The 12,646-nt window shown below is 22.9% G+C and overlaps 1 protein-coding gene across 2 annotated transcripts; it reads left to right on the top strand.

Moving 5' to 3' along the window:
• The first annotated feature begins 3,105 nt into the window (after positions 1 to 3,105).
• Positions 3,106 to 10,778, top strand: LOC145842196 (uncharacterized). Of its 2 annotated transcripts, none has more exons than XM_082949598.1 (5): positions 3,106 to 3,397; positions 3,616 to 3,937; positions 4,108 to 4,296; positions 6,143 to 6,326; positions 10,325 to 10,778. In XM_082949598.1, exons 1-5 carry the CDS (start codon positions 3,230 to 3,232, stop codon positions 10,380 to 10,382), a joined length of 921 nt encoding a protein of 306 aa, XP_082805724.1. In that variant the 5' UTR covers positions 3,106 to 3,229; the 3' UTR covers positions 10,383 to 10,778. The 2 variants fall into 2 exon arrangements, with proteins under 2 accessions (XP_082805724.1, XP_082805723.1); XM_082949597.1 differs by having other exon boundaries at positions 10,362 to 10,777.
• Positions 10,779 to 12,646: the final 1,868 nt, after the last annotated feature.

The following is a 12,646-nucleotide window of genomic DNA, read 5'->3' as shown; positions in this document are numbered from 1 at the left end:
TTTTTGGTTTTACGGTATATTAGTATAAATTCTTAGTCTGGTAGATTTTAGAATAAATAAAATGCATCTAATATCAATTTAATCTGCGCTAGGATCTCTATTAGCAAACAATTAAGTTTAATTTTGAAATTTTTATTTAATTTGTAATATTAAGTTGTACAAGTATCAAAAAGTTCATATTATAAAATCTTATAGTTTAAACTTTTTGCGTTTCAAATATATCAGTTTCAAAAAAATCTTGTACATTAGCTTTTTCTTAATACTAAAGTGACAGTGTAAAAATTGAAAATTGTAGAGTATAATTTTTTTTCAATATTATTTTTACACTGGAAACTTAGTTTATGATTTTATTTAATTATATTTATTTAGTATCTGGGCTTACTGTAAAGCTGTGTAACATATAGTTTTTATAATGAATTTTATGCTAAACTTGTATAGCTGTTTTTTAATTGGAATTTTTTGAGCATAATTTCACATGGTAAAAATATACATGTTCTTAAATCAAAAAATATATTTATCAACCCAAACTACTTAATAATAATCAAACTTAACATTGTTTAAGTTCTAGCGATGGTTTTAGGTAATTTTATGTTAACAACTAAAAAACTTTACTAAGTTAACATTGATAAAAAAATATTTTTTTATGCTTGAAATTATTATTATGATTATTTATATATATATATATATATTATTTTTTAGTATTTAAAATAATTTTGGTCGATAGTGCTTGACAAATTGAATTGGAGCTAAATATTTATTTGAATATATAATAAACAATAGGTTTATATGCCCGTTTTGTATATGAGATTTATGACCTCATATACTCATCAGTAAAGCTTAAGTTAATTAACAATGTTTAACAGAAAATATAATTTAAAAATTGTATAATTATTAAGGCGTAGTAATAATGAAAAATTTTGTACAGTGAGTTATATACAATATTACTGCGTCTTAATAATTATATAATTTTTAATTTCTGTTAAACATCGTTAATAAACTTTAGCTTTACTGATGAATATATGCGGTCATATATCTCATATACAAAACAGTTGTACAAACTTATTATTTTTTATATAATCAAGTAAATAAATATATTTATTCATTTATTATATATATGTATTTTTAAAACTATAATATTAAGTTTAGGCAATCAAAAAAGCTTTATTTTGATTGCTGTGTTTAAGTGTATATTGAAAATTGAAGTAAAGGAAAAACAAAGTACATTATAATAATGTATGTTTTTTATGTGTTAGGGTATTAAATAAACTCTTATTTGATTTATTTGGAATTAATAAAATAGTTATTCAATTGAATTGAAAAAAAATCTAGTCTTTTTTTTTGTGATTAGAAATTTACAGTAGAATTTTAACATTTATTTTTGTTTCTGTTTTTTGTAAACATTATTTTATTTTTGTATCTTATAAGATGTAAAATGTTATAATTAATAATTTTTTTGTAGTTTGTTTTAAATTGAATAATATTAATACACGTAATCCTATGCTTGTAATGTAAAAAAGTATACATATTATTGATCACTTAATTGTTTAAATGAAAATAAAAGTAAACAGCTTATTTACTGTGCTCATTTTAATATCTTTTCTTTTGTGGTTGCTACGCACTTAAGTTTTTCAAACGAGAGTGTTCATTTGTTTTGTATTGTCACAAAGAAAGTGAAAGTAAAATTCTGAAATTTAAGAGTACTAGATAAGCACATGTTAGATTTGTTTTGACGTAACTAGCTTACATTAGTAAAAAATATTTAGTTTAAGTTAATGTTTCCGTTTTAAGTTTATTTAAAAACTTGTTTACTTTAATTTTTTGATCTTTATAAAAGTAATTAAAACTATTTGGAACTAATAGTACGAAGATGAATATTATCTGTTTAAAAAAACATAATAAATAAAATGACAGATTATAGTGTCATAGTTTTACCAAAAAAAAAATGAGTATATAAAATTCAAAGTAGTAAAGTAAATAAATGTATATGCCTTATAAATTAACAATTTTTTTGTTTTTTGTTAGTTTTTTAACTTAAATTCCAAACCTTTCAATTTTTTTAATATTTTTAGTGTCATCTCTAGTAACTTGTTTAATAAAGTATTTAGTTGAAGAAAATTTTTCAATTGAGTTATTTAGATGTTTTATGTTTTACAGTAAGCATTTTTATTCGTAATTAATGTTTTATTTTTTAGAGTTTAAAGGACTTTTAATTCTATTACTTTTGTTCTTTAATTTAATGCTTCGAGTTTTTTTCTTATAATTAAAAGTTTTTATTTAATAATACAGAAATATTTTTAGTTGGCAACTCTAGCTTTTTTATGAAGTTAAATTAAAGTAAACTATTTTAAAGGGATACATCATTCTAAATTGAGTTGTCTTAAATGTTAAATTTTTAGAATGCATGTTTTATTCATAAGATAGTTTTTATTGTAAAATTACTATTGTGCATTACAAAAGTTTTCATCGATTAGAATATGAAAAAATATAAATAAGTTATTTTAGAAGTGTAATATTATTGGTTATAATAAAAAAATTTTTCTTGAAAATTTACTTGGATATGTTTTTATACTACCTATGCCATATTATTGGTTTTTTATGTTTTAGATAATACTTTACACTTTTAAAGTTTTATTCTGTTTAAAGTTAAAACTAAACTATCATAATTTTTTTTTTTAATATTAAGTTTGAGTATGAATCTGTTTTCTCTATAAAGTCTAAAATATAAATTATCAATAGTTGCAAAATTGTGATTAATTAATTGAAACAATATAAAGCTAAGGTTAATATGGTTAACTTAATTATTTAAGTTTATATCATTAGTAGCTCAAATACTACAAATATTATATTTTACATATATCAAATATGTTACTTAATGGTCAAGTTTTATAAAAGCTTTTTTTAATAATTTTTGTAGTATATTCTTATATAATGCATTTATAATCCTTTTAATTTTAAAGAGTTAAATTGTAATAATAAGAAATGAAGTCAATTATACATAAATATTTTTTTCTATAGTAAAAAGTAAGAATATGATTTTAAGTATCTTCTAACAACACTAATAAAAAAATCTTTAAATAAAATTAATTAAGTTTTTTTTCAGAATGTTATAGTTTTGTATGTCCAAATAAGCTCTGCAGTTAAATATTATTTTTATGTATAATCGATGATGCTGAAACAATATAAGCTGAAAAACTAAAGTAAGTAATAAAATAAACTAAATGTTCTAAAAATGGCTGAATCAAACGTAGAAGCATTGAAAAAATTAGAAAAAGAAGAAAAGGCTTTAAAAAAGAGTAAAGACAAATGGAAGCTTTATATAGATTATCTTTTAAGGCATCAATCCATAGTAACTTCTAAATATATGGCATGGGAAAAAAACGAGTTCGAATTGTTTAAGGTAATCTTACACTAAATATTTGAATAAGTTGTTTCTCACCATATTTGAGAAAAGCAACTTGGTATATTTTTGAACATTTAGTTTTAAATTTAACGATTAAAACTGTAATTATTGCACTTCAGTGAAATAATACAGTCTTTAAATTTTTTTTAATTTTTTAGTAGTTTTTTTTTTAATTTTCTAAGATAAAGTTATTACCTTAAAAATATTTTATCAAGGAAGCTCTAGAAAAATCGCAGAGACTAGACGAGAAGGACCAGTCAAATGCTCCAACTATCAAAAAGTTGAAGCTTCGTTGCGGTGTACTCGAAACCAAAAAGTACATAACTGAAGCAAACATGATAAAAAAGTACTTGGATTTCATAGAACGACTTAAAGGCCTGAATTCAGTTGCCAAAGATCTCGTTAAGCTGTTAAAAAAGTCGAAAATTGAAGATATTGAGGAGCTTGTTAAGCACTTTGACTTTTGGAAAGCTTTCGTTGCGATCAATACTAATTTAGCTGTTTTAGAAACTAAAGATGTTGACTTTAACCATCCAGGTTGTTTTATTTATTATTAAAACTTTGTCATATTTGTTTCGTTAGTTTTTCTTGAATTTATGATACATAGTCATAGCGATAACGTTTTACCAACCTTATCAATATTATTTAGCAGCTAAACTATTTGAAAATTATTATTTTATTATTACTAATGTTTTAAAATCCATTAGGTATGAGGTATGTAGTTTGGATTTGTCTCGTTCGAACCACTTTAAACATTGTAAACAAGTTTTTAAAAGAAGTCTCCAGTTTGACGCAAATTCCTCTGACCTCTGTTGATCAGTTTGTTGCATTCAATCTTTCGGAAGAACAGAAAGCAGTCAGTCAAAGACTCGAAGAAACTTTTGCTGGTTATAAAGGTCGGTTTGTTTGTTCATTTATATCATTCAGAATGTAACCTGTCAAATGATTAAGTAATGATACTATATGACCATAGCAAACAGTATAATAGAAAAGATAAATATATAATCAAGTTGTATTACGAGCGTCCAGTGTTTTTAGATATATTTTTAAACAATTGGCTTAATTTTCAAAAGGTTTTTGTTTTCTTTATTTTATGCTTTTTCTTTTTTTTTTTTCAAATTTTCCCACAAACGGTCGCTCCAGTACTTTGTACTTAAGCCAGCTTGATAAGATCTCAACAGCGGTTTCTTGCGACTATGTCTGCCTGATGAGTCCTAGAAAGGACGAATTCGGTCGTAGGTTGTCTCGAATGCTGTTGTTGTTGGTCGTGTGGTGAAGTTCATTATTTATTTTACGTGAAAACCTGTTTCTTTTTTTGTATCCTAACTTATACAATCACTTATTTTTTATGCACTAACTTTAAAATTTCATTCTAAGTACAGAATATAGTAAAAAACCTATTTTTTTGAAAAAAAAAGTTTTTTTACAAACTGATACTTAAAGTCTATAAATACTTTAATAATATTTTGCTTGTCATCTATGTTTATTCCGTAAAAAGGTTCTTAACTCTTAAATTACAACATTTGTATCTTGTAAAAAACATTTTTATAATTAAGCATCCAAAATTATGTGAATATTTAATATTGTTTTAAAAATAATAACAAGTTGTTAACATAATGTCTAAATTTTATAAAATCAAAACGTTAGTTTTGTTAGCAATTAGTCAAGTATTCACAAAGAGACACTTTTGGACGAAGGATCACCTTTGCACAGATTGCATTTTTTAAATAATTTTATTATAATTTTATTTTTACTATCATTGTTACCCCTAACACTTACCCTCGGTCAGTAACTTATTTTCTTTTTTTTAGTTTTTTTATTAATTAATTTTAATATTTTTATTCTTGTTTTTTTTTTATTAATTGTTTTTACTAGTAATTTTTTATTTTAACTATTACTGTTACCTCTAACCTTTACCCTCGGTTAGCAACTTTATTTTAATTAATTAAATTTTATTTTAATATTTTTTCTTGTTTTTTCTTTAAAATAACTTTAATAGTTATTTTTTTTTTACTATCACTGTTGCCCCTTACCCTCGCTTGGTAAATAATTTTTTCTTCTTTTTTATTTATTTTTTTGTTTAAATTTTTTTTATTTTTTGTTTTTACTATTGCAAAAATGACCCTTCGTGCAAAAATGTCCTTTTGTGCATATTTGACCCCTTCCCCAATTTTACTACTTTATGTTTTGAATTTTAGGTATCAAAGTTTATAAAAAGACTTGAGTTTTGTTTTACTAATTGTATTTTAATTCATATAATTAACAATACAATAATTCAAAAGTTAACATGTTTTCAAAGGTAAATACGCTTGCAGTATTTACAGTTATTGTTGAACTAACCAATTTAAACACTATTATAGGTTTATAAATCAATCTGCTGCAATTTAGAGCTTCAGTAAGCTACATGTTTTCTGAATATAAATTTTATTATTACATAACTGTACAATTTCTTAGTTTTAATGAATTTATATTTTTAGTTTAGCTTAAATAACTCTTGTAGTTTACTACAATTCTAAAAATACTTTTCACTCAATGAAATGTGTATTCATAATAAAAAAAAGAAGGTTATAGCGTATTTTTAAAACTATTTAATACCAGAAGTAAACATTTAGTTTCAAATATGTTTAAGTAAAAATACAACTGTAAAGCACTTTTATTTTGTTGTATTTTTCTTATTTCCAAAGATAAAAGCGTTGTTCTAGTTTATGTAGTTTAAGATGTTTCAAAAAAAAATCATTTCAGAGGAAGTGCCGAAACCAGAACTCGGACTCGGAGCCAACTTGACGTTGAAAGCTCTGAGCAAAGTTTCGAACAACGTGGAACAGCCCACGGAAGAAGTGAAGCTTCCGGGTGAGACCGAATACCTCACCTTCGAGTTGGGATCCGAACCGCCTGCCTCGGTTCCCAAAAAGTCCAAGAAGAAAAAGTAAATGCTTGCATAGTAGGAGTGAACGAGTGTGATTAGCTGAAGAAAGTGTTGCATGTTGAAAAAGCAATTCAGTTTGTATGTTAGGATAATTATGCATGTGTGTAATAAACTTGTGACAAAACTTAGTGCTTCAGAGTCGTATTTTTATTTTGGAATTTATAAAATGTTTTTTTGTTACAAATATGCCGTAAGCTGAAGTATAGGTGTACACAATGTTCGTAAATTTTGTATGAACAATTTAGTTTTGTGTGAAAGTTATAAAAAGAATTAATGCATTTTATTGCATTTCAGTTTACCGAATTTCTGTAGTTTTCCTAAATTCTTAGCTGCTGCGTGTTTAGTCCTTATCAAAAGTAGTTTACTAAAGAATTTCATATGTAATTAAATAATGAATAAAAAAAAAACAAATGATAGTGTATTGGAAAACTGTTATTTTATGTGTTGGTATTCCATTTAAAGCTGTAGTTTTTTCTAGTTTATTTAAGAAAAAGTAATTTGTTACTTTTTAAATTGATTAGGGTAACTAAAAGTTACAATAAATAAATCTCAAAACCAAAAACATATTTATTTTTTAGAATGTTAGTATTTATAATCTTGTTTTTAAAAGTTTGAATGCTGCTTTATTTAACCTTTTTGATTTACTATTTAATTAGTTAATCTAGATTTTAGTACAAAATTCATCAAAATGCTTAGATCAATATGTTAAAATCAAACACTAAGACTAAATATAACAATGGTATTTAAACATTACGATACTCTTACAAAATAAGTTTTTAAATAGATTTTAACTTTTTAGTTTTATAATTTGACAAAAAATGCAAAATTAGTAAATGCTTTATTAAATCTACTTGAAATATTTTGTCTAAACAGTAATAAAAGAACTGTGTTGCTAAAAATCTGCAAAAAAATATTTTAAAACTTTTATACAAACGTGCAGCTTTAATTGAATTTTTTTTAAAACTTCTTGTAATATAAAAGTTATTCTCGCTTTATTTTAGCACTTACAACTAATTTTTGTTAAAACTGTAATATAATAGATACTAACTCGTAGTTGTAAATTTAATAATATAACAGTTTCAAAAATGTATAAACAAATCATTTTTTGTTAATTTTCTGAAAGTCTGTTGTTTAGGTAAATACAAAAGTATAAAAATAGTCTATTTTTAGCCTTAGTTAGAATTATTAAATTTTAACCAAACTAATTTTACCTAGTTATGTACTTTAAACTACTTTTAAGTGTCATATATGAATACAGGACTGTAAGTTAGTAGTTTAATTTAAGTATTAAGCCGTTAAATTTATGAAGAAAGTTATACCTTTTTGGTTTCATTGTTAGTACTAAGTTGGTGTCTTTCTGAATGATAATATGTGATTGTTGTCTTTTAAAATATAACAATTTTAGTTGAAAATTTTTTTATAACGATTTAAAAGTGTCCTTTTTTCAAGATGAGTCGTTGTGAAGTTTTTTTAGTCTTTTAATACTTAACCAAGTTGTTTTGAAGACTTTTCTATAAATCCACACCTAAATAAACAAATCAAGCTTGTTAAAAATTTAATTTTAAGAAAAGTTTGTTACAGCTATAAGCATTTGGTTTAAATTTTATTACCGCCGAAGTTTTATATTTGATTATTGTACGACTTATGTAAGTTTGTCCATTTTTATGAAAAACCAGACCACTTTTTTTGGCTCTTAATGCTGTAAATGTTATTAAAAATAATCATATGAGAACTTTGCTGAAAAGTTTTCCAAACCATTTACTAACGGCTCACTTGAACTAAAAACTTAAGTCAAACATCTGCTTTCTTTTTCATATTAAAATGTTGTTTTACTTTAATACAGTGACTAAAAGATATTTTCATAATGAAAATATTTCACTTTTGTTAAAGAAAAATATGCTATATAATAATTTTCCAAGTATATTTGTTTAAATAAGAATTTATTTAGATAACCTCTAGATTTTCAGGAAAAAATTATATCTACAACATTCGCTGTATACATTTATTAATATAATGAAAAAAATATTGGCATGTTTCTAAATAGAACAATAAAACATCGAAGTATCAATCTAAATATAAAACCTCACATAAGTAATCTGTCTTTCATTATAAGTTAAGTTTATTAAAAGTATAACTAAACACAGAATATAAGAACTTTATTATTTTACAAAGTTTACGCAGCTTTTGATTTGAAACAGGATTGCCAAAAAACCTATAGTTACGAGAAATTTTGAGTAAAAAACTGAAATTAAAAAAATCACTAAAAAGTCTGGAATTTTAACATAAAATAGTTAAATTTCAATAAGGATCGAAAAATATCTCATACACAAAAGAAATAAGTTATTTATCAATAACTTTTTTCATTATAAAACACATGTTAAGTAGCATTACTGCATCTTTTCGATATTTTTATACTTTTTGATACAGTTTTTTACTTAAAGTTTAATTTTATACTAGAAAAAGACATTAAAACTTGACTTTCAAAAACCTGGAAGAAAACTTGGAAAAAGTTTAGCAAGACTGAACTAAAAAGCGTAAGACTTAAAACAGTTTTACTTAAAAAGTGATGATCATTTGGTTAGGTACGAAAAATCTATCAGATATAAAAAATAATTTGTTCAATTAATTAATTTTGTTTATTATAAAGAAATTAAACGTAGCATTACAGTATTCTTCAGTATTTTTATACTATATATGGACTAACAAATTTGTATTTTCAAAAACCTGGAGAAGAAACTTAGAAAACTTGGTGAAAAAATTAAAAAAACCTTTGTAACCCCGAACAAAACTAAACGCTATTTTTAGTAATATTATTCGATGCATATTGTTAAAAATCATACCAAAAAAATATTAAACTTAATAATAGGCTTAAGTTTATTGAACGACAAAAAACACTCAAAAAATTTGGTCAAAGGACCTCTAATATTGAATATATATTATAGAAAATTTCTATATCTTTTTAAATAAGAGTTTTTATAACAACATCTATTAGTAAAACTATTCAACTAAAAGAAACAAGCAGATAAAAATATTTTTTGACTTAGGGGTCTCATTTAAAAGTTTTTACCGTATTACTCCTTACAAAAATGCTTTTATGAATCAGAACTTAGTATATTATACATATTGTGTTTTAAATGAACCAATAGGTTTTTTTGATAAGTTTTTTTTTAATACAAAAAGAACTTAGATTTAAAAAATCGAAAAATACTAAAATTTTAGTTTCAAAAAAGCTTGTATACATTAGAAATGGGTAAATGTTTTAGTCGGCGGGCCAGATTTACCAAAAAAAGTATTTTGTTGGATGGTCAGAAAAAAATACTTTAGAAAAAATGGCAATGAAATAATCAATTAATAAGCACTATTGTGCAATAGAAATATAATAAGAGATTTCAAAAAAATTGTCATTAAAGGTCAATTTTATCTGAATTGCTAAAAAATAATTTAAAGTAAAAACGTAATGGGCTAGGTATTTCTGCTCGCTAAATGTACAGAAAAAAAAAATTTTTGCTTTTAGAATTTTTTTAATTTAATAAAATTTTTAAAATTTTAATTTAATTTGAAATTTTATCAATTTTTTTTTTTGACTTTCTATTGCAGTTTAGTTTTTAATTAAACAAAAAAGTTCATTTAAAGTTTTAAGTAATAGTTTTAAAAGTTTATTTTTGTCAAATTGTATGGCTTATTTTTTTAAACTCGCTTGAAACTACATAAAAGCTAATACAGTAACCTCTCGCATATTTACGCACTCGTGACGTTACGCACTCTCGTTTAGTTACGCATTATATTTATTTAAAAAAATGATAAGAGTGCTAGCTGACTTTAAACTGTTAATTTAAATGATCAAAATATAAATATTTAATTTAAGCAGTTCAATCATTAAGTTAACATAGAAAATGTAAGTAAATTATTTATAAGTAAACAAAAATAGGTTGAAAAACAAGTTAAAATAGTTTATGGAATTCACTTTATATTCTTAAGTTTTTTATTCAATTTTTCAGTTTAAGACTACAAACTTTAAAGAAAAGTATCTTACAGAAAAAGAAAAGGATCAGCTAAGAAGAAAGGTAAAGTAAAAAAGAAAAAAAAGAAGAAATAATAAACAAAACTGATAAACAATATACAAAACTAAAATTATCTTTTATATCAGACTGAACATAAGATTCAACACTAATAAACGTGTTAAAGAAATATATAAACCCATTTTTTTTTGATTGAGAAATTCTTATTTTGAAAATGAAAACAAACTTATTAAATAGTTTTCATCATTTTCAAACAATTATCGTAAAATTTTAAAACACTTTAAAAACTTATAAATATATTTATGGCTTTTTAACTCTTGTTCTTAAGTTTTAAATAAAAAATGATGTTGTTTTGCTATAATTTAGTAATGAAACAACTACGTAACTTATTAAATTTAAATCATAAACTACTTAACTGTTTTATTTTATTATTAAAAACTAAACAACTAATTTCAAAACAAAACTAGAATTTGTGACTTATAAAAAAACAACTTTTGCTAAACAATTTTATTAAACGTTTCAATTTCTTTTATTTGTAGGTGTTTATTTTAACTTATAAAAATAAAAACTTTAAATAAGAAAATAACTGTTTTTAAATTTGTTACCAGTTGAAAAGTTGTTTGTTGTAATTAAATTAAACTATAAGTTTAATTTTTGATCATTTATATTACATGTATGAGCGATAAAATTCTTTATTTGTAAAATAAAAGTCATGTTTAAACTTAAATGAATTCTTATTTTATCTTATAAACTTGAAAAAGTTAACTTACAGTTCAATTTAGCAAAAATTTATTCTTATTAATTATAAAATAGATTTGGTTGTTTTTCATGTAACTAAACTGTGTTTAAAATTTAACCTTTTTTATGTACATAACCTGTATTTATATATTTTTTGGAATACAAAGACTTTAACAATTTTTTGTTAAAATCATTATCTAAATGATAACTAGAAGCTAATAATAAAAAAAGCTTTGCTTATATTGTAAAAAATATTTTGAAACTCAAAAAAAGGTTGCACATTTTGTGAAAGTTAACCTTTTTTAGTGTTTTTTTTAATAAAAAAAAAACCTTTAAAAGGTTTTCTTCTTATAAATAAAAACGTATGAATGAAAAAATTTTTGTCAATTACTCTACTCATCAAACTAATTATTGATGTTATTATAAGCAATCGACTTTGGAAACTCATCTTTAAACAACTCAGGACTTAAAAAACAGTTATATTTATATTTGTTTCTAAGTATAGAGTCTTACAACTTAAGTACAAAATTTATTTTTATACTTATGTTATAACGATAAAATGTACTTTTTTTCATATAAAGAAAAACAAAAATTTCTTTTTAGTTACTTACTTTTCTGATTTAAATTCATAAACTGATGAAAGATATAGTTATAATGCACTTTGATCACAAACTATAAACAAGCTTTATTAAAAACAGTTTAGCTTTAGAGTATGAAATATCTTACTTTATTTAATAAATAATTATTTTTTTTGTTATGTTCATTTATCTTAAAATATTCGCAAGCTGCATAGGTATAAGAACATTTTTAAATAATTTGCTATAACAACATTTGTAATTCATTAAAAAAGAAAACATAGGGTAAATCAAATGTTTAATTTTAGTACTAAAAGTTCTAAATGAGAGACTATAAAAACATCACAAGTATTGATAAATTTCTCAATGTTAGCAAAGTTAAAATTTTGTGTACAATTTCTATAAAAGGAAGCAAACAATTCTATCATTCTGACGCTAAAGCAGTCTATATAGTATACGTTTAGTTTCCTTAAAACCTGTATAGTTTTAATATAACGATAAATAATAGTTAAATCTAAATGAATAAAGGCTTTTCTTTAATAAATGAAGTTTTGTTAATTGTAGATAAACTAGTTCTTGCAATGGAACTAATTTTATTAAATGAAATTAAAAAAAAAAGGTTTATTTTTCCTCGTTTGTTAATAAGCTAAAACTTATGTCAATTACCTTTTTTTAAAACAAACTAAAAGTATTTGTTTATATGAAACTGCATTACTTCTAATGTTCTTATTAGTAGCAAAAATTATCAAAAACTACAAACTGTTTAGTTTAATTTTATTTAAGATTAGTAGTACTGAAGGTTTTATGTAAGATATTATATCGAACAAAAGTAATAAGACTTGAACTATTTTTGGTTGCTTGATAGATTAAAAAAAAAGTTTAAATAGTTTTTGATCCACCGTTTTGTAGCTTTTTTTTTTTGAAGTTCCATTGCGACAATATATTTCTGATACTTTGTCTTTTGAAACTAAATATAGTTTGTTTTTAA

This window comes from Thalia democratica, chromosome 8, assembly GCF_965202585.1.
Source record: "Thalia democratica chromosome 8, ktThaDemo2.hap1.1, whole genome shotgun sequence".
Taxonomy (NCBI): domain Eukaryota; kingdom Metazoa; phylum Chordata; class Thaliacea; order Salpida; family Salpidae; genus Thalia; species Thalia democratica.
Note: the sequence above shows the minus strand (reverse complement) of the source record. Positions and strands in the feature narration are given on the sequence as shown.